This window comes from Myxocyprinus asiaticus, chromosome 50 (genome assembly GCF_019703515.2).
Source record: "Myxocyprinus asiaticus isolate MX2 ecotype Aquarium Trade chromosome 50, UBuf_Myxa_2, whole genome shotgun sequence".
NCBI classification, from domain to species: Eukaryota; Metazoa; Chordata; class Actinopteri; order Cypriniformes; family Catostomidae; genus Myxocyprinus; species Myxocyprinus asiaticus.
This window is the reverse complement of record NC_059393.1, coordinates 10,303,601-10,326,467: the sequence shown is the minus strand read 5'-3', so window position 1 is coordinate 10,326,467 and position 22,867 is coordinate 10,303,601. Positions and strand designations below refer to the sequence as shown.

General features: G+C 42.3%; 2 protein-coding genes across 5 annotated transcripts in view; both read left to right on the top strand.

The window, feature by feature from the left end:
- Positions 1-4,148, top strand: part of LOC127438859 (histone lysine acetyltransferase CREBBP-like) — a 95,932-nt gene extending 91,784 nt beyond the window's left edge. For all 3 annotated transcript variants that reach the window (XM_051694774.1, XM_051694773.1, XM_051694772.1), the window contains 2 exons: positions 475-756; positions 905-4,148. In XM_051694774.1, the coding sequence (XP_051550734.1) occupies positions 475-756; positions 905-3,061 (2,439 nt within the window). In that variant the 3' untranslated portion in view covers positions 3,062-4,148. The remainder of the gene's footprint in view (positions 1-474; positions 757-904) is intronic.
- Positions 4,149-4,891: 743 nt separating this feature from the next.
- Positions 4,892-22,362, top strand: LOC127439078 (structure-specific endonuclease subunit SLX4-like). Of its 2 annotated transcripts, none has more exons than XM_051695120.1 (13): positions 4,892-5,730; positions 7,930-8,104; positions 8,246-8,473; positions 13,624-13,856; positions 14,822-15,114; positions 15,422-15,662; positions 15,773-15,855; positions 15,950-16,096; positions 16,257-16,426; positions 16,820-19,218; positions 19,657-19,756; positions 20,000-20,269; positions 21,656-22,362. In XM_051695120.1, exons 1-13 carry the CDS (start codon positions 5,331-5,333, stop codon positions 22,044-22,046), a joined length of 5,130 nt encoding a protein of 1,709 aa, XP_051551080.1. In that variant the 5' UTR covers positions 4,892-5,330; the 3' UTR covers positions 22,047-22,362. The 2 variants fall into 2 exon arrangements, with proteins under 2 accessions (XP_051551080.1, XP_051551079.1); XM_051695119.1 differs by having other exon boundaries at positions 15,947-16,096.
- The last annotated feature ends 505 nt before the right edge of the window (positions 22,363-22,867 follow it).

Below are 22,867 nucleotides of genomic sequence, written 5' to 3'. Positions count from 1 at the left end.
GGACAGAACTGAAAAAGTGTGTGCGAACAAGGAGGCCAACAAACCTGACTCGGTTACACCAGTTCTGTCTGGAGGAGTGGGCCAAAATTCCAGCAACTTATTGTGAGAAGCTTGTGGAAGGCTACCCAAAATGTTTGACCCAAGTTAAACAATTTAAAGGCAATGCTACCAAATACTAACAAAGTGTATGTAAACTTCTGACCCACTGGGAATGCGATGAAAGAAATAAAAGCTGAAATAAATCATTCTCTCTACTATTATTCTGACATTTCACATTCTTAAAATAAAGTGGTGATCCTAACTGACCTAAGACAGGGAATGTGTTCTATGATTAAATGTCAGGAATTGTGAAAAACAGAGTTTAAATGTATTTGGTTAAGGTGTATGTAAACTTCTGACTTCAACTGTATGTAGGAGTGTATTTTCTTTATCTCGAAAAATTTGAAGAAACATCTTGCCTACCTGTCCTCCCAGGTGTTTTTTGTAATCCATCTGCAATCGGGGCCCATGGTCAACACTTTACCGCCCATCATTGATCCCGATACCCTGCTGACCTGTGACCTAATGGACGGAAGGGACTCCTTCCTCACATTAGCACGGGATAAGCACTGGGAGTTCAGCTCTCTGCGGCGCTGCAAGTGGAGCACCATGTGCATGCTGGTGGAATTGCACAACCAGGGCCAGGACCGCTTTGTCTACACCTGCAATGAATGTAAACACCACGTAGAGACACGCTGGCACTGCACTGTTTGTGAGGTAAGAGCCAGAGGCGTCTGTATCACTTTACAGCCATCGTTTATGATTGAAAGTATATAGTTGTGTTGACAGATTTTTCTTTTTTGGGTGAAATATCCCTTTAAAATTTTGTTCATCAATTAATCAATATGCTCTCATCTTTCCTCAGGACTTTGACTTGTGCATTAATTGCTACAACACTAAGGGCCACGAGCACCAGATGGTTAAGTGGGGTCTGGGTCTGGACGACGACAGCAACAGCCAAAGTGGCGAAGCCTCCAAGAGTCCTCAGGAGAGTCGGCGTCTAAGCATCCAGCGTTGCATCCAGTCTTTGGTGCACGCCTGCCAGTGCCGCAATGCCAACTGCTCCCTGCCTTCTTGTCAGAAAATGAAGCGTGTGGTGCAGCACACCAAAGGCTGCAAGCGCAAGACAAACGGCGGCTGCCCGGTGTGCAAGCAGCTCATCGCGCTCTGCTGCTACCATGCCAAGCACTGCCAGGAAAACAAGTGCCCCGTTCCCTTCTGCCTCAATATCAAGCACAAGCTGCGTCAGCAGCAGCTGCAACACAGACTGCAGCAGGCGCAGATGATGCGCCGACGCATGGCTACTATGCAGGGACGAGCCATGCCTCAGAGCCTACCATCACCCCCTGCATCAACAGCCCCCAGCACACCCACTTCCAATCAGCAGCCCAATACGCCCCAAACACCGCAACCCCTATCCAGCCAGCCAGCCACGCCCAATGCAGGTGTCATGTCCCCCGCCTATCCCAGTGCACCCCGCAATGGGCAGCCCACTCCGCAGGCCTTGCAGGGTAAACCAGGCCCGCAGGCTTCCCCACTACACCAGCAGCAGTCTCCGCTCCCCCAGCCTCCCCAACAGCAGCCACCGCAACAACCTCCTCAGCAGCAGACTCCGCCACCGGCTGCGGTAAAAATGGCACGGCATATAGAGATGGTCGCGCAGGCACAACATAACCAGAACTACCGCATGAACATGAATGGCCTTCCCATGAACCACCAGCAACCACGCATGCCAGGCACCATGCAGCTTGTTGGGCCACGTGGGCAGCAGGTGATGCAGCAAATGCCGCAAGGACAGTGGCTTGCAGGTCCTCAGGCAGGCATGCAAGCAGCTCAGCAGCAGGTTGCTCCACAGCAGACTGCACAGGGTCCCCAGCAGACCATGCCTATGCAGAGACCCATAATGCAGCAGCAAATGCCACAGCAACGCATAATGGTGCCCACACAGGGCCAGCGACCTCAAGCACCCCCGAGACCTGGAGCCATTGCCCCCAATGCCTTGCAGGACCTGCTGCGCACCCTGAAGTCACCCAGCTCGCCCCAACAACAACAGCAGGTCCTAAACATCCTCAAATCAAACCCGCAACTCATGGCTGCCTTCATCAAACAGAGAACAGCGAAATACCACGCCAACCAGCCACAGCAGCAACAACAGCAGCCGCAACAGGGCATGCATGCGGCACAGCCAATGCAAGGAATGGCAGCCATGCAGGGAGTGCCACGGCCTGGCATGGCTTCCCAGCCTACACCACAGCAGCCTACACCGCAGAGCATGGCAACTCTCGGGCAGAATCAGCTCATGAACCCTGCACACGCTAACAACCCGCAGCTACAGGAGTTATACCGCCGTCAGCTTTTGCGGCAGCAACAACAGCAGCAGGGAGTGATGCCGCAGGCACATGGCCAGTTCCCACAGGCTCAAGGGGCTGCAAACAACTACTCGCAACTGCGTATGCAGCAGCAGCAGCAGCTGGCCATGCAGGGAGCAGGGGGGCCCATGGGCCAGCTTGCTCCCATAGCCCAGATGGGACAGGCTGGTATGGATGGCACACCCAACCTCCTGCATCAACGCATGCTCCAGCAACAGCAGCAGCTTTCGCAACAGCAGAACGTCCTCAAGCCTCAAATGGGCTCACCAGCGCAACCAAGTCCCATGAGCCCACAAGCTCACCTGTTGTCTGGCCAGCCCATGGCTAATGCACTCAGCAATCAGGTGTGCTCGCCAGCACCTGTGCAGTCACCCAGACCGCCGTCGCAACAACCTCCTCCACATTCCAGTCCTTCTCCACAGATTCAGCCACAGCCATCGCCACAGCATGCGCCACCCCATACAGGATCACCACACCCTGGCCTGGCAAACCCCATGCCTGGCTCTATGGAGCAAGGACACCTGGGCACACCAGAGCAGAGTGCCATGCTCCCACAGCTTAATACACCTAACCGCGGAGGGCTGCCCAGTGATTTAGGTATAGTGGGAGACACAACAGGAGACACGCTGGAGAAATTCGTGGAGGGATTGTAGCGTTTTCTGGGAGACTCCACCCACCACAGTCTCCCCGTTTCTCTTTTTTGTGGCTCTGTTGGTTTTTCTCGAATAGTCTCACATTTTTGTACTGACATGTAAAAAGTTTGAAATGTAAGAAGAAAAAAAAATTTAAGTCGACAAGAAACAAAAGACTGATATTTCTTCCTTTTCAGAAGGATTTAAAAATTGTTGTTTAAAAGAAATATAAATCACAAAGAATATATTTTTTGTTCAATTTAGAGCCATATGCGGTCATATGCATTTTGTTTTAACATTTTGGGTTTGTGTTTTGTTTTGGGGGGTCTGGTTTCATGCCTTTTTTTTTTTTTAAGAAAATTTACAAAACTTCATTATATTATTCATAACTTTTATTTTATACCTTATCTAACTTTACAGCATTTTTGTGTTGAAAGACTGTAAAATAACTTGTCTGGGAGTTTTGGTCAGGGTTTCTCTACTTTGTCTGTCATCCTTTCTGGCGATTGTATTCTAGTGTTGTACCATTTTTTCAGACATGCATTCGGAGGAATCCCTTCCTTTCCTCATTGTGAAGTTTATATGAGGAGAACTATTTGTATTGTTAAGAACTGTGCATACGCATGTATGCAGACACACAGAGACAGACACACACACATGCACCCCTTAGACAATACAACACCAACCCCATGAGGACATGTACACATTTACAACATCTCACTGGCCTGGATCCAGAGGTTGTGTCTTGCAGATGTAGAAAATTTTTGCTTTTTGTCCTAATTTTGTTATACAGATATATAAATATAAAGAGAGCTAGAGAGAGAAAGAGAATGTGGGAGAGAGAGGGGCCCCGAAGCTGAATGGGAGGGAATGGGTGATCACTAGGTTGACTGCTTGTTGTAACAGAATGGGTTCTGCTATCAACCCTCATTCCTCTCACACAAACTTGAACTGGGGCTCTGCTGTTTCCTTTAATGTAAATCAAGTTAAGCAAAATACTATAAATATAAGGAAGAGAGAATGGAATCACTGTATAAACTGGTTGCGAAAAACATATTTCTTTCTTATATACCATATTGTTAAATAAACTGTGTGCAACAGATCAAAAGCATGTGTCTTCAGTGTAATTCTATTTTAATATTCTACTTTTTACATATAATGATAATGGAAGAATTGTGGTCCGTAAAGAGTCAGACAGGTGTCTGTGGAAATGTTTTTTTCATTGTAAAAAAAAATAAATATGATCTTAAAATATATTTCTAGGTGTGCTTGATCTGCTCTATAACTTTGATATATAGTTAAACAGTATATATTATGTGTAAATACTGGTTAAATGAATAAATGCTGATCGTGTTTAACTAAATATCAAAGTGTGTGTGTGTGTGTGTGTATATATATATATATATATATATATATATATAATATCAAAGTGTGTGTGTGTGTGTGTATATATATATATATATAATATCAAAGTGTGTGTGTGTGTGTGTGTGTGTATATATATATATATATAATATTTCTAACTATATGAACGTAAATGAACTGATAAGATTACTCACGTTATAACGTTTATAAATGCTACTAATAAAAGCGTTTTAGTGTTACAAAGACGTTTTATTTTTGGGGGGTCCCTGTGGCAAAGGTTGAAATCCTGGTATAATCGAGTTAAAACTAGTAAGATCTCTTATTATTAGATTGAAAGTCTTGTGTTTAATGCACAAATCCAGTATAACCAGTCAGATATTTATTTACTATGTTATTTAATCTCTATCGATTTTCGTAAGTAGTCACGTGACTCGAAGTAGTTTTGTAATCGGCGTCAGCATTACGTCACTGCGCGCCGTACGTCAACGGCAGTAAACGGTGGCGGGCCCGCGTCTGTTTTGAACAGCGTTTAGCCGCCGTTGTAGCACATTTTACATGCAAAATCGTCATTGCATGACATAAATTAACGCATTCAAATTATTCAGAAGACATTAAACTAAGAGCGCTTTGCCAACGGTCTGTATTCAAGCTGTTATGAAATGAATCGCGATAGAAGTCGCGTAAACGGGTAAAAGTAGCCGATGAACTGCCAGTGCTAAAATGTAAACAAAGAAAAACATTATGTATTTCATGACGTATAAACCTACCTCGGACTTTTTAAAACCTAGTATGTTCATGGACTGATAAACCTGGTGAAGTTTCATGCATTTCATCCGCCTTTAAAAGTGTACCATTTTGAATGATCAAGTGTCACACCGCCATATAGCTGACTCGTGTGACAGATCATGTGAATGATTCACTCCTCATGGACGACTCGGATCTAGACTTCACCGACCTCTGCTCTCGTCTCCTGAAAAGAGTGAGAAGAAAAGATGCAGGAGGGCCTGGAGATGAGAAGAGGCCACCAGCCAACGATGGACTGCCATCCTCCCTCTCTCCGAGCAGAAACCCCCCTAAGAGGAGGAAAAAAACTAAGGCTGTTAAGACTGAAATAAAGAGTAACATCAATGGCAGGACTCAGGCAGATGTTTCCCAACTCATGGCTGGTGTACTAGGAACGGGGAGGGTGAAAGATGCAGTGATCCGCAGAATGCAAAAGTTCAAGAGAGCCAGTCCAGAGAGGCTCCTACATGCAGACAGTAACCAACCCACAACTACACAGTCTGACAGAGACAGTGCTGGCCCAAGTGAGATCCAACATACAGGTGGGTGATACTCTCGAAACCTGACAAGAAAACCAATACTGTAATACATCTTTATATACTCTATTACAATAAAAAACACAGTGTTGTACAATTATAATTATTAATTATTTCATTAAAGTCAACAAAAATGAAAGGCAGTACCAGTGAGAATAGTACTGTGATATTTTAAGTAGAGGTCAATGGGTGGTGGATTTTGCTGATACCAATAACTAAGATGGTGGAAAAGGCCGATAACCGATTAATCTGCCGATAGTTTTTAAAATCGATTTATAGAATGTTATAAAACGTTCTTAGCCTTTACTTACTATGATGGGCAGAGGCTACAAGATTCCAAAATCAAAAAAATCCCATGTAGATGCAGTTTATTGTGCAACCAAAATCCCAATTATAACCAGAAATAAAGCATAATGCGGGACTTTTAAAGGAGCAATAATTAACATTGACATCAAGCGTTTAGAATGGGTACTGCAGTCTAAATTCAAAATATTGGCGAGAGTTGTTCCCAGCCCCCTCCTCCCCAGAATGGAAGCTCACACGGGTTGCCAGGTTGAGGACACGCAACAGGAACGAGCAAACTGACAATGGCAAGCTACAAGCCTTACACTGCAAGTTGATCAACTAATGTAAATGCTTACAATGCTTTTATTGTTTGCAAATTATAAACCTGTGTTTGCCCACTAACTTGTTTCAAATATGGCAACCTGGGGTGTCGAAATACTATTGGGAAATGGGTAGTGGGCGGGATCACACACGCCAAAACACAAACAGAAATTCCGGCCTGGAATGGACATTTCAAAGTAGAATATACTGGCTTCAGCATTGTTATCGGAGAAGCCAGTATTTCAACTTAGCATTTTCCTAAATCTCTGATTACATATTATGATAATTGTATGCATTAGTACAGTAAATATATTACATATTGCACCTTTAACTATAAACATGCCTGAAATACATGTCTTTATTTCATGACTCTTATTTTGAAAAAAAAAAAAAACAAGAGAGAGACTTGGCTCCATTACGATGCACTATATTGAAGTATTCACAAAATTAAGCTTTTTTTAAAGCCTATATATTCATCATATTAAGAATTTCGTTTATATTTGACTAGATATTTTGTTATTATTTTACATTTACATTTATGCATTTGGCAGACGCTTTTATCCAAAGCGACTTACAGTGCCCTGATTACAGGGACAATCCCCCTTGGTTCGATCCCCACAGCCACCACCATTGTGACCTTGACTAAGGCACTTAACTCCAGGTTGCTCCAGGGGGATTGTCCCTGTAGTAAGGGCACTGTAAGTCTGCCAAATGTATAAATGCAAATGTAAAAGTAAATTAAAAGACACACATTTTTTTTGAATGGTGGTGGTGAAGTGGGCTAAAGCACGTAACTGGATAAAAGCAGATAAAAGCATCTGCTAAATGCATAAATGTAAATGTCTGTTCACTTGCTGCCTAATATATCCCACCCCTTGACAAGTGCCATTGTAACGAGATAATAAATGTTATTCACTTCACCTGTCAGTGGTTTTAATGTTGTGGCTGATCAGTGTAAATATGGATCAGTATTGTCAGTCAGTGATTGTTGTTATTTCACCTCTAGAGGCCACTGTTATACTATAGAAACAAGCTGTTCTAACGGTAGAATCCTCCAGCGCCACAGAGGAATAAAAAAAATATCTATTGGCAACTTTCAGCACAGATTTTTGCCAATAACTAATAGTTCCAAAAATCAACTATCAGCACCGATTAATCAGGAAAAGCGATATATCAGTCTACCTCTAGTTTTAAGTATTTAAAACTAGAGGTAGATTTTTAAGTATTATTTACAATAAAAATGAACGAGAATGGCAATGTTTTTTGCAGTAAAATAGGGCCAAAATATTTTGACAGGTTTCATTAGAATCACCCAGATATGCATTATATAAAAGTAGCACACATTTCCTTGAGGTAAAAAATTACAGTTATTAATATTATTTCCCCCCCCCCCCCCCCCAAAAAAAATGTAATTATTAACATGACAGGCTGAATATGATTTTCTTTTTTTTTTTTTTTTCCCCACTGTTGTCTGCATACCTTTTTGAACAAATCTGCAACCAAATTTTGTGTCACAACCCACCAGTTCAAAACCTCTGGTGTAAAGAACAAGCAGCGTTACTAAGACTAGACATCCCAAAGTATACATGTATTTAACAGATCCTACTGATGATGTGGGCAGTGATGAAGCGTTGGCTCTTCAGCTTCAGCAGGAGTTGGATCGTGAGGCTCGGGCTGCTTTGGATGTGGAAGAGGGAGGATTGTTCTTCTGTCAGCTTTGTCAGAAGGATCTATCAGTCATGAGCCCTCAGTTACGCACTCAACACATTAACAGGTGCGCTACCGCAATAAGAACAAAATACACAAAGTGTGAGCGGTGCTAAGCTGTGCAAAACTCACCACCACAATGCTAGGGTGTTGTGGGTGGTTGTGATCAGTCCAACTAAATTCCTTTTTCTTCTCTCCTGCTGTGCAGATGTCTGGATGCAAGTGAGGACAGCGCTTCCTCTGCATCTCATCATTCCCATCCCAGGCCACGTGTCCCAGAGTGCCCCATATGCGGAAAGGGTTTTAAATCTGAAAAGAGTCGGTCTGTCCACATAAAGCGATGCTCAACGGATATGGGTGTGTCACCCAATGATCTGCTTCAGGCTCTTCGGAGACAAGCTGCTGAGAGTGTGAATGACAGCACCGCCAACCAATCGTAAGTCAGCTATGAGAGAAAATAGATTTATTTTTTATTATTATTATGGACTTTTATACTTTACAATTGAAAAATGCTAATTTTGCATGCAGATAGCAAGCTTAGTCCAGGATGAAGCTGCCATCCTTGTTTTGTTGAATCTCGCAAAGCCTGAAAATCTCTTTTCTTAGTAAAAGAATATTTAAACAGGATGATTTTCCTTAGTGTATATTATTGTAAAATAGTTTTTAAATGATAATATTATTTATTGAAGCAAAGAAGTTTTCGAATAACAGCTGGGCCTGTTTGAAAATCCCCAAATCTATGAAACTGCATTCATAATGGGGTTCAGCTGGACTAGACACACCCAGACCTGATTACAGCCAGCCCTGTTCAATCAAATCAACACCTAAATATAACTTTTTCAGCAGCATGTAGTTGGCTAAAAGGTCTTGACCAGTAGCACACTATGCCAAGGTCAAAAGAAATTCCAGAAATGATGAGGGAAAAGGTGAGTAAAATCTAAGTCTGGGAAGGATTACAAAGCTATTTCAAAGGCTCTGGGACTCCAAAGAACCACAGTTAGCCCTTTTCCACAGACATGGTTCGGTGCGGGTTCCTTCCCCAATAGCTTGCTGGTTTCTATGCAGGAACCGATTAAGTCAGGAGACGTAGGGCGGGATAATGTTCCGTTACCATGGTAAAGTTTTCCCAAACAACAACAGTAGCTACCGTCTGCAGCAAGGAGTAATTCTTCACTCTATAACAATAAAAAACCCACAAAATTATCAGACATCAAAAGCGTTCAGGTAACACGACGAAACGAGTGCTCTACTTGCGATTATGGTATTTACGAAGATCCGAGATAAACTAGAGAGATCGCAAAAGAAAAAAAATACTCTACGAGAATGAAGATGCAGCACGAAATGATGCACGCTGCCTTAAATTGGACAATTGATCAAATTATAAAGAAACTGATAAATACTTAAGGGAGTTCAGGGACCATAAGTAGGATATAAGCAAAAGTTACAGTGGATGGAGCAACAGTGTTTTGGACTCGGACACCGACCAGCCTGCTATCTAACCAGGGCATTGAATTTAGCCAGTAACGCTCATGATAAACAGTGAATCACCGGTGTCCTCTGCAGCTGATCTCAGTAACGCCGGATTCACATATACTCCTTCAGCGGCGCATGTGTGAGGCGTGAGCGACGTGTTTTCATTTCCTCGCCCATGTTAACAGATGACAGCCATTTATACTGCAAGTGTGTGCCGCAAGGCGAAGTGTCCCAGACGCGGCAGTGAACAGATAGTTTCTGCGCCGAGCCTATTTTTGCCACACGGCTCACGTTGTACTTGGCAGCTCTATATGCAGTACAACACGAAAATAATCGGGATATTAAAGTAAAAACACAAAAGCATATCAAAATTATTCAAACCTAAGTACACTACAATTTATATGTCTGCATCCAAACAAACTGAAATTTTAACTAAATAAAGAGAATAATGAATAAACTGCTGAACCTTTGCCAGTTTGTATGTTTCACAGCATTAAGTATCTATCATAACTTGCCCATGTTCATTCATGTTACTTCATCAATATTTATAAACAATAAACTTTATACAAAAAAACAAAATACATGCTGAACCATAATTAAGAAAATAGTGCAATACTCACCCATTGTTTTACAGATGCCACGGGCGGAATCCAAACTCGGAATACAAGATACTGTTCTCTACTGTAGAGATCACCCTGTGTGTGTTGGGAGGTCTATGCAAATTATGTTGCAATAGCATTGTGTACTGCTCCTACTCATGAACTTACATGAATAAAGAAATTATTAAACATTACCCCCTCTCTAAAATATATTTGTAGGTTATTTAAGCCATTTTAAAATTAAATATTTGACGTTGGATCCCAGAAAGAACATTATTTTCAGTGCAGAGACGTTTGCTGTCTCGTAGAAGAGACGCAGCCAGTGTGAAAGCCCAGTGCTGATGCGCCGCTCACACGCCGCTGAAGAAGTATATGTGAATCTGATGTAAGTTGTTATATTTGCCAACTTTGTTAGCTTTTCTTACACTGTTGTCATCTTATTTGCATTGTTTTGTTCTTTAAGGGGATTTTTGACCAGCTACTCACTAAGTTTGGAAGATCGCGGCTCTCTGTTAAGTAAATCGGTGGGATTCTCAATCAATAATATTATATGCTATGGCAAAAATCCAAATACAACCATCTGCTACACCAATGTAAATAATGATTCCACTGTAACAGTTTACAGAACTTGGCAAGTTAAGCCAAAGTTCATACAATATAATATAATTACATTACCTGTCGTCTCTGACATTGTTGTTGAGCAGTATGCCTGAAATGACATTATCGACAAAGTCGACAATAAAAAAATTGTCGACAAAAATTTTCGTTGTCGAATAGTCGTTTGATCTCATTTAACGTAACATGAGGGAATTATAATGCAAAAATACAAAATAAGTAAATACAGCAGCACTCTCGTTGTGGAATAAGCGGAGCTGGAGCTCTTTAAACGAAACACCACAGCATTACATCTTTAATGCAGTTATATTTCATGCGTTGTAGCTTCATTAAAGTTCATATAATATGAAAACAGATCATGTAAATAACTACAAACTCCGAAACTGGCATTTCTCTGTGCGGTCAGAGCTTTTTCTATGAGTTGAGCGAATGTCTCGATCTAAGGGGGAGAGAATGAAACTACACCTGGCTGATGCACACTCTGTCACGGGGATGCTCATCCCTCGAGCGCGCGTGCTTAATGCAGCTAGATTATAACGTGATTGCTCGCGACTTATTGAATCATGATATGTCACTGTGCATTTCTTATCGTGAAGAAAATTGGCAGTACGCAGCTTTATTAATAAGAGAGAGTTTGTTTTTTTGTGAGTTAAAGATGGATTGAAGTGAACAGAAAGGTCAGAGAGGGTAGTCTTCACCTCATTATACACTGCAACAAAATACGTTTTTGATTTGTTTTTGTTTTGGCTTTTTTCCAATATAAATATCTGAAACTCCTTTAATACAATGTAAAAAAAATTGGCAGCTATACTGCAGAAGAAAAATGTGTTATCTGAGAATGTTGAATATAATATTAAAAATACAAATATTTTAAAATATCTAAAATCCTTTAAAAAAAGATGCATTCACCTGAGAAGCAGCATATAAGATATTTAGACTTGCTTTTAGAGAATCGATCTGGAATAGAAGTATATTTTGTCTTTACTGCACTCACAGAAGTATAACCAAGTGAAAAAATACACTTATATACAAAATACACTTATATTTAAGAGACATTCTCTTAAAGTATTCTTATATGTTGCTTCTCAAGTAAATGTATGTTGTTTTAAGTATTTTTAGACTATTTTAAATGGAAAACAAGACAAAAACACTTGATGAGAATAGGATTTTTTGCAGTGAACTTAAAGTATTGTTTTCCTTTAATTCGGTGAATGTCATTTAGAGGTATTTTTAAAAGATGATTTTGTTCACTTTATTGTTAGTAAGCACATTTAATACAACTTTTTAAGTCGGGGCACATGCTGAATAATCGGTTAAGAGCTAATGATTAATCATTGCAATAACCGCTGAATAGTCGAATATTCATTCTAATAATCGTTAGATTAATCGATTATCAAAATAATTGTTAGTTGCAGCCCTATTGAGCCATGTAATAATGACGGATTGCATTAATCCGTATGTTTACATTTACATTTGTGCATTTGGCAGACGCTTTTATCCAATGTGACTTACAGTGCCCTGATTACAGGGACAATCCCCCTGGAGCAACCTGGAGTTAAGTGCCTTGCTCAAGGACACAATGGTGGTGGCTGTGGGGATTGAACCACCAACCTTCTGATTACCAGTTATGTGCTTTAGCCCACTATGCCACCACCACTCCAATGTCCTCAGAAGCCAGAGTAAAAGCTGTATACAAACACACTGTGGCGCGTCATATTTGTTTATGTTTGAGGTAGTCACGTGAAACTACCACATAGACAGTAACCCGTTACGTTACCGTTTGGCTCTCATGTCATTGGAAAAGCGTGGCTCGTTTATGATAGACTCCAGATTGCACCAGCTGTGAACCAGTGGAGCACAGGCTCGGCATGAGAACCATGGCAATTTTGGTGGAAAAGGGCTAAGTGAGAGCCATTATCTCCAAATGGAGAAAACTTGCCACAGTAATGAACCTTCTCAGAAGTGGCCGACCTTCCAAAATTCCTCTAAGATCACAGCGACGACTCATCCAGGAAGTTACAAAAAAGCCAAGGACAACATCCAAGGAACTGCAGGCCTCTCCGCATCAATAAAGGTCACTGTTCATGTCTTCACCATCAGAAAGACACTGGCCAAAAATGTACCATAGAAGAGTGGCGAGGCGAAATCCACTTCTAACCAAGAATAACATTAAGGCTCATCTGAATTTTGCCAAAACACACCTTGATAATCCTCAAAGCTTTTGGGAGAATGTTCTGTGGACTGAGGAGTCGAAAGTGGAACTGTTTGGAAGACAGGGGTCCCGTTACATCTGGCGTAAATCAAACACCGAATTCCACAAAAAAAACATCATACCTACGGTCAAGCATGGTGGTGGTAGTGTGATGGTGTGGGGATGCTTTGCTGCTTCTGGGCCAGGGCAACTTGCAGTAACTGAGGGAAACATGAATTCTGCTCTCTACCAGAAAATCCTAAAGGAGAACATCCGGTCATCAGTCCATGAGTTGAAGCTCAAGTGCAACTAGATTATGCAGCAAGACAATGATCCAAAGCAGAGGAGTAAGTCCACCTCTGAATGGTTCAAAAGAAGCTAAATTAAAGTTTTGGAGTGGCCTAGTCAAAGTCCTGACTTGAACCGGATTGAGATGCTGTGGCAGGACCTTAAACGGGCAGTTCATGCTCGAAAACCCTCCAATGTGGCTGAACTAAAGCAATTCTGCAAAGAAGAGTGTGCCAAAATTCCAGCGTTGTGAAAGACTGATCTCCAGTTATCGGAAGGGGGCACATACTTTTTCATAGCACTTTATGTATATACAGTATATGTGTATATAAAATTGCAACTTTTGTCACATGAAATGGTTATTTTAAACTGGCCACAAAGGATAAAACTAGGTGCATTACATTTTCTGTTTCACTCCAGACAACAGATAGGTGGAACTAAGAGGAGGAATGGCGTGCCTGCAAAAAAGAAATCCAGGAGAAGAGCCCAGCAGTTGGATGAGGACACCATGGTGGCACTGGCTCTGTCTCACTCTCTGCTTGAACAGGAGAGGGAAAAAGTGCAAGAGATGAAGGAAGAGAGGGAGATCTACGCTCAGCTCTCCAGCCCTCCCGCAGCAGTGCCTTCAGTATTACAGTGGAAACCTGGAGCAGGTACGCATACCTTTTTTATGCCAGATGTTATTTGCACCCTAGTGCATATAATGGTATTTGCTATTTACACCCCAGGGCAAATAGTGTCAGATACTATCTGCACCCATATTTAAATACTAACATACAGTATATGGTCATCAGTGTGTTTATTGGGTTTATTTAGAGTCCCACAGACACTCTAAAGCAACCCCCTACCCCTAAACTTAACGTTAGACTTCCCTGAGAAAAAATACCCTTGATTTTACTACAGTAACCATGGTTTCACTGTGGTATTTTGTAGTAAAATTAGAGTAACCACAAAATTAACCATGGTTACTATATTACCACCATATTACTGTGGTAACTCCATGGTTAATTGCATTAAAATGATAGTTTCTGACCAGAAAACATGGTTATTACAATATTAGTAATACAGTGATGCAATCTACACACAAGCAACGTCAAACTGTGGGAGTGCAATCGTCAGACCCCACCTCCAGATCAAACCCTTCTCTGCACTCCCTGACATTCACCGTGACCAAATCACTGCGATGAAATCAACCTATATATACATTTTTATCTATTAATTTAAGAAGTATAAAAGGAAATATTAAGAGTGGAAACAGGAAATTGGATGGTAAAAAACAAATGTGGGACAAAAGGCGCAATCTAACCTGGGTTACTAGGGTGACACTATACATTAACACTGTCTTACACCCCATGTCACAGCGGCTACACATATTATCTAGTTTGTCATATATTTCTGTGGTTTCACCAGACTGTTGGGGTGCAAATAGTTGCACTGTGTGGTAGATGCTATTTACAGCGGAGTGCAAATAGTCACTCACATTTTTTTTATTTAGTTCTCATTCTTTGGTAGCAAATCCAGTTTCTCCCTTGCACTGCATTATAAGTGGTGTTTGCTAAGAAGCTGTTCCTCAGAAAATGTAAAAATCTAGATGCAGGTTGTTTCCTCATGTTTGCAGGTAAGGGTCGTGGAAAGAGAAGGAAGGGAGTGTTTCCTGTCCACCCACCACTGCTCCTCATTCAGGACCCTCAGGCAGCTCTGAGCCGTCTCCAGGAGCGTGTCTCTTCTTTTCTGCTCCGTACCAGTCCGCCTTCTCCACCAACCCCCAACCTATCCCCCTCTGCCCTCCCTGCCAACTCTCATGCCCCTCTCTGGCTCAAAAGTGCTCTTCGTGGAGGAGGACCACACTCTGTTTCAGAGTTTTACACCTTAGAACTCAGCGACTTTATACAGCCATGGGACGCACCAGAGGTTAAAATCAAATCAAAATTCACTCTATACTTTCTTAATGAATGTTTCTGGTCTTGTTGGGTGTGATTCGTAAGTGCACATTATTCTTGCAAAGAAAAAAAGTTTATAATCTTTCATCAAAATATAATGACTTCACCTCTGAAAGGCAGAGAGGGCAGGTAAAATAATATTAACCAACTTCCAATCCAATCAAATGCCTATGCATATAATTCTATAAGTTCTAATAAGTTCTGCCTTACGTTGTTTCACTTGGAAAATGTCACATTATGGAAGTTAAATGTGTTTTTTAACTTCATTCTTTTTCTAGAGGGAACAGGTGAAGTCTCTTGAAGCAACTCCAGTAAAGAAACCCCCAGCACTGACCTCAGAAGCTGCTCTGGTTCAGGAAAAACCTTCGGATCAAAGCCGAGAACAGCTTCGGTCTACACCTTCTCCTCTTACACCCTGTTCGGTTACACCAGGCACCCAGGCCCTACAAGATCTAATGGAGCTGGCAGAGGAAGGCATGACCCTAACCCAGTATGGATACACCGTGCATACGGCCACAGGTGAGACAAGTGAGGTGTTAATATTGTTTTTGTGTCAGGAAAGGACATATAATTGTTTATTAAACATGTCTATTAGAGTCCATCACTTCACATTTCCTTTATGTTTTTAGATAAGGAGGATGCTGTGAATGAACTTCCTTCAAGTGGGTTTGTTCCAGAGAGGAATGACGGCAAGACCACCAAAACAACCTTGGTAAAAATGCTGTATTTCTGCCATGCTGATTTGCTTTATCTTAATTGTTTAGTTCTTCAGTATTTTTCTGTCTTCATTTGTGTGTCTGTAGCAGGTGTCCTTTTCAAAGCTAGCATTAGATCTGAGCAGTATGGTGAACAATCCTCAGCTCAGTGATGTGCAGTTACAGGTGGACAGTGGAGATGTCTTCTTCACTCATGCCTTTATGCTGTACACACGATGCCCCCTGCTGGCCAATATGGTTAGTGCATCCCTACATTGGCACCACAGCCATTAATCAAGAGGTGTAGACAAATAACGCAGTTCACATGCAGTCTTTGACTACTTGGTATGATAATGCACATAGTCTCAAGGAGTTATAACATTGACATTCATGTCTTTTTGTCTACTTGTGTTTATAGGTTCATGACACTGGTTTTGGTGTTCAGGAGGAGGGTATGTGCGTTGCTCAGAGGGTGTTGTTGGGTGACGTTCCTGGGGAGGCAGTGCTGGCACTCTTGCAGTATCTTTATACAGCCCAATGTCCTTTAAAACCAACAATGCTGCCACACGTACGGGAGCTTGCTGATAGGTCAGTGTGATCTCCCAACAAGGGGGGGTGACAAAAGTCGTGAGATCTGGTCTGTTTAAAAAGACTGACGTCACAAAGCCCTTTTGATAACTTTTTACAATCAAGTCAGGGCCTGACAGATAAAATCAAGTCATGCCTTAATAATTTTCACATTGAATATACTTTCACTCAGAAATACATCATATTAAGAAGTAAAATGGGTTGTGAGTGCCATATGTTGACTTTAAATGTTTAGTGTTATTTATATATGAAGTAAGGATTAATTTGACATTTTTTTTTTAATCATTTTTATTTTGTAAAGTGTAGGTGCATTTAAAATGTTAAAAAGTTACTTTGATTGCTTCTAGATTAGTGGTATATGTGTGGAAAGTAAACTTGCGTGTTGTGTGTCAGGTTTGGCTTGATTGAGCTGCAGCAGCAGTGTGAGGAATATTCTGGAAATGAAGAAGACCCAAGAGGAAAATCTAATTACATATTTCCAGGTGAGGAGCATCATCTTGGAGGCCAGGAAGACCAGAAAATGGCAGAGAGCAATTTCCTGGAGCTCCTCCAGTCAATGTGGCAGCATGAGGACAGTGAAGAAGAGGATGAGTTTAAAGAAAATGCAGGAGAGGATAGAGGGATGGAAGATGAGGATGAAAAACGAGATGGAGAGTTTAAAGAGGACAGGGTAGACGATGAAGAGCTTGATGAGATCTATGAATTTGCAGCAACACAGAAGAAGATAGAGACGATGATGGAGACTACAACAAAAACCGAGGAAGAGGAGGGAAATGCAAATATATCCCACGGAAATAAAATTATGGATGAAAGGGCTGAGAAAAGGGAGACGGAATCCATTTTAGAGAAGTCTGCCGCCAGTTGCCATAGTAACAATCAAGGCGTGGATGGGACAGTGGCTGCCATAGTAACAAGTCCCAGAGAGTCCCATCAAAACCAGAATCCAGAGACTGGACGACTAAAAGTTAGTTTGATTCCAGAATCAAAAGCCCACACAAATGAAAACCGAGATCCAGATGCCAGTCTCGACAAGATTTACGACCGTTTATTCTCCCAGTCTATTGGGGAATACGTGGAACCATCACAGACACCAGCATCCTACTCTCAGCAACAACAATACAAGTCATTACACACTCCTCAGAGGAACACACCTGCCCTATTTCATCCTTCGTGTGTCAGCGAGGTGATTGACCTCTCCATAAGCCCTACACTAAGCTCAGGTGTGTCAGGTGAGTCCTCGTTCCCTGTGCCTGGTGTGTCTCCTGATTCAAGGAAGGCCGAAGATATGGGTCAGTCAGCCCTAACAAAAGAAATTTCATGCTGTGATGGCATAAGCAACTTTCCCTCTCCTCCCAAATCAAACAGCCAACAAGTTGAGCTTATTGTACTGTCAGACTCCAGTGAAGAAATGGATATGGATATAGACTACAATGCTGCTACCACTAAATATCCTTCTGATAGGGAAGCTGTGAGCCCTCAGTCCTCCTCCAACTCTCCCTCAAAACCTTCTTTGAAGTCCAAAAGCTATGCTTGCAATGGCAATCTCAGTACAGAAAACACATATGGATCCCAAGGCCTTGATGGCAAACCGGTAAATCCCGTACAGGTGACATCCGATACAGAACCTGCCAAATCTGATCAATCAGAGCACCATAGCCCTGCAAATGGAAGTGTATTTGACGGCTCTGCTGAGGTCTCCTGGTTGATTCCGGCCACTCCGGTACCATCCATGCGCAGTAGCTCCGCCCAGACCTGTGTCAGTATGCGACGAACCCAACTATTCCCCAAGTCTTGCTCTTCAGCATCCTCCTCTTCCGTTTCGACTGTCTCGGACAGCTCGAAACCCTCTACTCACTTTGCTTCAACAAGTGGCAGCTGCCTTAGAGAGAAGCCGGTACCCTTGTCCAAACTAGAAAACAACTCAAGTCCTATCAAGTCAGATCAGAGTCCCTCTAAAGAACATTCTAGCACTGAAATGGAACTCTCTCCAGGTTACCAGAAGCCGCTTTACCATCTTAGACTGTCCCAAGTCTCTAAAATTGTCTCACAACCCTCAAGTAGCACCCCTCTCCATTCAGACTTTTCCCTACCAAGGCAGATGCCCTTTGGCTCCCTTATGGCTAGCGATTGTGAGCTAAGGCTTAGGGATAGCAGGGATAATCATAGCTCCTCTCATATTCAGGGGAAAGGAGGTCTGCTGTCTCTACAACTAAGTCATTCAGAGAGTTCTCCTTCCCCTTGTAAAACACCTGAGAAGAAGCAGAGTACTAGTTCTCTTCAGTATAGATGCTCCAGACTAACACCTTACTCTCCAAGCTACGGTCATCCTGAAAGGTCCAGAGAAAAGGAGAATGAAGGGCTAGAACAAATGCAAGTTAGAGATGATAATCAAAACCGAGGTGTTGAAGTTGTGGATGTTGCAGAGAACTCTCCCCAAGCTAGTGTTTGTGGCATGGATGAGCCTCCTATTGCATTTGATGATTCGTGGGGTTTGGATGCAGGTGTAGGAAGCCAAAAGCCTCGGTTTAGTCTGAGACTTGACAGCAGTGACGGTTCAGTCAGTCTAACAGGTGTCAAGAGCAGTGGACAAACTGCAAGTCTACACAACACATCTCCTCTTGCATCTGGAGCTCATTCCAAAACCCCTGAGCAAAGTCCTGCTCCATTCAATCACAGCTTACCTGACCCTGGCATGTGGGATGATTGGGTGGAGGAGGAAGAGGACCCCCTTCCTCTTTCTCAGAGATTAGCTCCTCCTGCTGCAAAGAGAGTCGCCGAGCTAAAGACTCCAGGTACTGAACGGAGTCTGCGATATAAAATGATCGCCATTTATGTTAATTAGGTCAGAATAATTATGTACTCTATTTATGTTTCCCCGGAACTCTTGTTTGTGCTGTTGATGTGGCTAAGTACCACTTAAGCCACGTTCACACGAATCATTTTTTAGTTTGAAAATCCATTGATTTTGTTATGTTTACACCTCTCATCCACACTGGAATGGCATTTTCCTCCATCGAAGCGGAGTATTACAATTTTTTTCTCCATTACAGCATACTCTGGGAAAACTATGATGTTAGGAAACTTAAAATGGGGTTTTCAAACAAAAACATATTAGTGTGGATGGGGCATTAAAGTTTTATTTATAAATGTGCATTCAAAAATGACATGTATGGTTTGCTGGGTATCTTTGTGATAAATCCTTTTGAAATAAACATTAAATCTCTGCACAGTGGCTTGCAGAAAAAAAAATAAAGGACCTCTGGTGCCCATCACTCCCATGCCAGGCTTCTCTGATATGGACACACCTGACCTCAAGAACAGACTCAACAGGTGAGCAGCCCATTACACAATGTACAGACCCTTCTTGTATAACATAAGAAGCTAATATTTTCAGAAATGTTTGGGGGGGAATAAATGGGTTGGGCTTTTGATAGAGAACAATATGTCGACCAGGCCAATTAATCAGTCTATATTTGGCTAATTTTAGATTATCTGTATTGTAAGGGGCAATATAATAATCTGTAATCACTGAACAGTGGAACACTAGTTGAACAGCGAAGTCTTTTATTCCAGATTCGGTGTGCGTCCATTGCCCAAGAAGCAGATGGTTTTAAAGCTGAAGGAGATCCATCAGTACACACACCAGCTGCAGAGCTCGGAGTCTGAGGAGGAGACCTCTCCACCCCGACACCCCTCACATGCCTCCAACTCCCAGTCTGATCTGCTCTCCTTTAAGCAGCCCAGCACGCCCCCTGCTGTCTCACCTGTGAAACTGCAACCAAATGAGGAAGAGGAGCTTTTAACAGCCTCTCAAAACTCCACTTCCTCTGCAGAGTCAGACAGGTATATGCAAGTAATACTACAGGATTTAGAAAAGGTTTTTAAATGTTACTTTTATGCACATAATGGCCGGGCCCAGAGTCATTCTGGCCCGTAGCTCAAGACTAGTTGCCTACTGAAGCTAAGCAGGGCTGAGCCTGGTCAGTACCTGGAAGGGAGACCTCCTGGGAAAACGAAGGTTGTTGCTGGAAGAGGTATAAGGGAGTCCAGCAGGGGGTGCTCACCCTGCGGACTGTGTAGGACCTAACGCCCCATATAGTGATGGGGATACTATACTGTAAAAAGGCACTGTCCATCGGATGAGACGTTAAACCGAGGTCCTGACTTTCTGTGGTTATTAAAAATCCCGGTGTCCTGGCCAAATTCCCCCCATTGGCCCTTATCAATCATGGCTTCCTAATAATCCCCATCCATTAATTGGCTCTATCACTTTACTCTCTCCTCTCCACCAATAGCTGGTGTGTGGTGAGTGTACTGGCGCACTGTGGCTGCCGTCGCATCATCCAGTTGGATGCTGTACACTGGTGGTGGTTGAGGAGAGTCCCCTGTTCACTGTGTAAAGTGCTTTGAGTGTAGTGTCAAAGAAGCGCTATATAAATGTAACATTCATTCATTCATTCATTCTGGTTTGAAAATGTCATAAGTGTTTCATAAGTTTAGTTTAGTTTGGTTCATGACTTTTTTTTTAGGTTTCACTATAGTTTTAGTTTTCACCCCTTATACCATAGTACCACAAATTGTTTATTCGTATTATAGTGCAAGTTTATAGTTTCAGCCTTTTTTTTTTTTTTGGTAAGTGTTTTTTCACCACTAATTTGTGTCTGTCTAATAATTTTAGTTAATGATTATAACCTTGGGCCTTTAAGTATGTCATTTCTTGCAGGGGGCCTGGGTAGCTCAGCAAGTAAAGATGCTGACTACCACCCCTGGAGTCACAAGTTCAAATCCAGGGTGTGCTGAGTGACTCCAGTCAGGTCTCTTAAGCAACCAAATTGGTTGCTAGGGAGGGTAGTCACATGGGGGTAACCTCCTCGTGGTCGCTATAATGTGTGATTCTAATGTGGTGAGTTGTGCGTGGATGCCGCGGAGAATAGTGTGAAGCCTCCACACATGCTACGTCTCCATGGTAAATAGCTCAACAAGCCACGTGATGAGATGCACGGATTTGACAGTCTCAGACGCGGAGGCAACTGAGATTCGTCCTCCGCCACCCGGATTGAGAAGAGTCACTACGCAACCACGAGGACTTGGAACGCATTGGGAATTGGGCATTCCAAACTGGGGAGAAAAAAAAAACTATTTCATTTCTGAATGCTGTTGCTTGGGACATGCACATATGACTCCCATTGCATGTGTGTTGGAGTGTATCAACCCTGTTTTGCTTTCCAGGTCAAACCCGGAGCTATGTGTATCCGAAGACGAATACTCTGACAGTGAGGGCATAACAGCATCTCAAGCTGTTGTACGTGAGAAAGACAAACTCCTTGCAGTTCGTCAGTTCATTCTGTCTGACCCAAAACTGTACGGACGAGTGCTGCAGTACCAGCCTCTTTCCCTGGCCAAGCTGCAGGCCAGCTTGAAAGCAGCAGGCATCAGGCTAGGTGCCGCTAAACTGCTGGACTTCTTGGACTCTCAGTGCATCACTTTCACAACGGCCAAACAGGGCCAAAGTAACTCTTCACGCAGGAAACAACGTGGTAAAGCTGCAACCAATGGGCCTGGAGGTGCAGCTGGTAAAGGGAGGAAAAAGACAGCTAAGCTCCCTGCAGGAGTGTTGTGACAAGGACTAAGTGAAGTACAAATCAGAGGCAGGTTATTGTTGACAGGTTCCCTTGAGTTAATGTGGTGAATCTATAATTGTGAGAATACATTCTGTTACAGCACAATAATGTATGCTCTTCAGCTTTTCAGTTATGTACTAAAAGACAATGTTAAATGCATCTGCAACCTTCCTATGAAAGGATTCAAATTCAAACACATTCATGTTTGTGTTTTTTGTCAAGTAATTTTGATGTGATGTTTGAAGTGAAAATATTCCATTATATGTATTTAATTTAATGTCTGAATAATGTAATTAAAAGACATTTCTTAATACACATGTTCTATACATTTGTTGGCTTTCAAACCACTGTTTTATGTTTTAATAGTTCTATTGTTTTTTTTATGATGGTCAATGCTGATAGCTAAAGAGCATGGTGGACAATATAATGCTTATATACACTCACCGACCACTTTATTAGGTACATCTGTGCACCTACTTGTTCATGTGATTATATAATCAGCCAATCGTGTGGCAGCAGTGTGTAAAATCATTCAGATACGGGTCAGGAGCTTCAGTTAATGTTCACATCAACCATCAGAATGGGGAAGAAATGTGATCTCAGTGATTTGGAGCGTGGCATGATTGTTGGTGCCACATGGGCTGGTTTGAGTATTTCTGTAACTGCTAAACTTATGGGATTTTCACGCACAACAGTCTCTAGAGTTTACTCAGAATGGTGCGGAAACAAAAAAACTTAAAGTGAGCGGCAGTTCTGTGGGCATCTGCTAAGAACAGAAAGCTGAGGCTGCAGTGGGCCTACCATCTGTGTACCTCAGCAG

Bases quoted from the DNA above. Each gene is read 5' to 3' on its own strand.
- LOC127439078 (XM_051695119.1), top strand. From the start codon at position 5,331: ATGGACGACTCGGATCTAGACTTCACCGACCTCTGCTCTCGTCTCCTG. The intron at 15,115-15,421 runs GTTAAAATCAAA...TTCTTTTTCTAG, and splicing joins AGCCATGGGACGCACCAGAG to AGGGAACAGGTGAAGTCTCT. The intron at 19,219-19,656 runs GTACTGAACGGA...ATCTCTGCACAG, and splicing joins CGCCGAGCTAAAGACTCCAG to TGGCTTGCAGAAAAAAAAAT.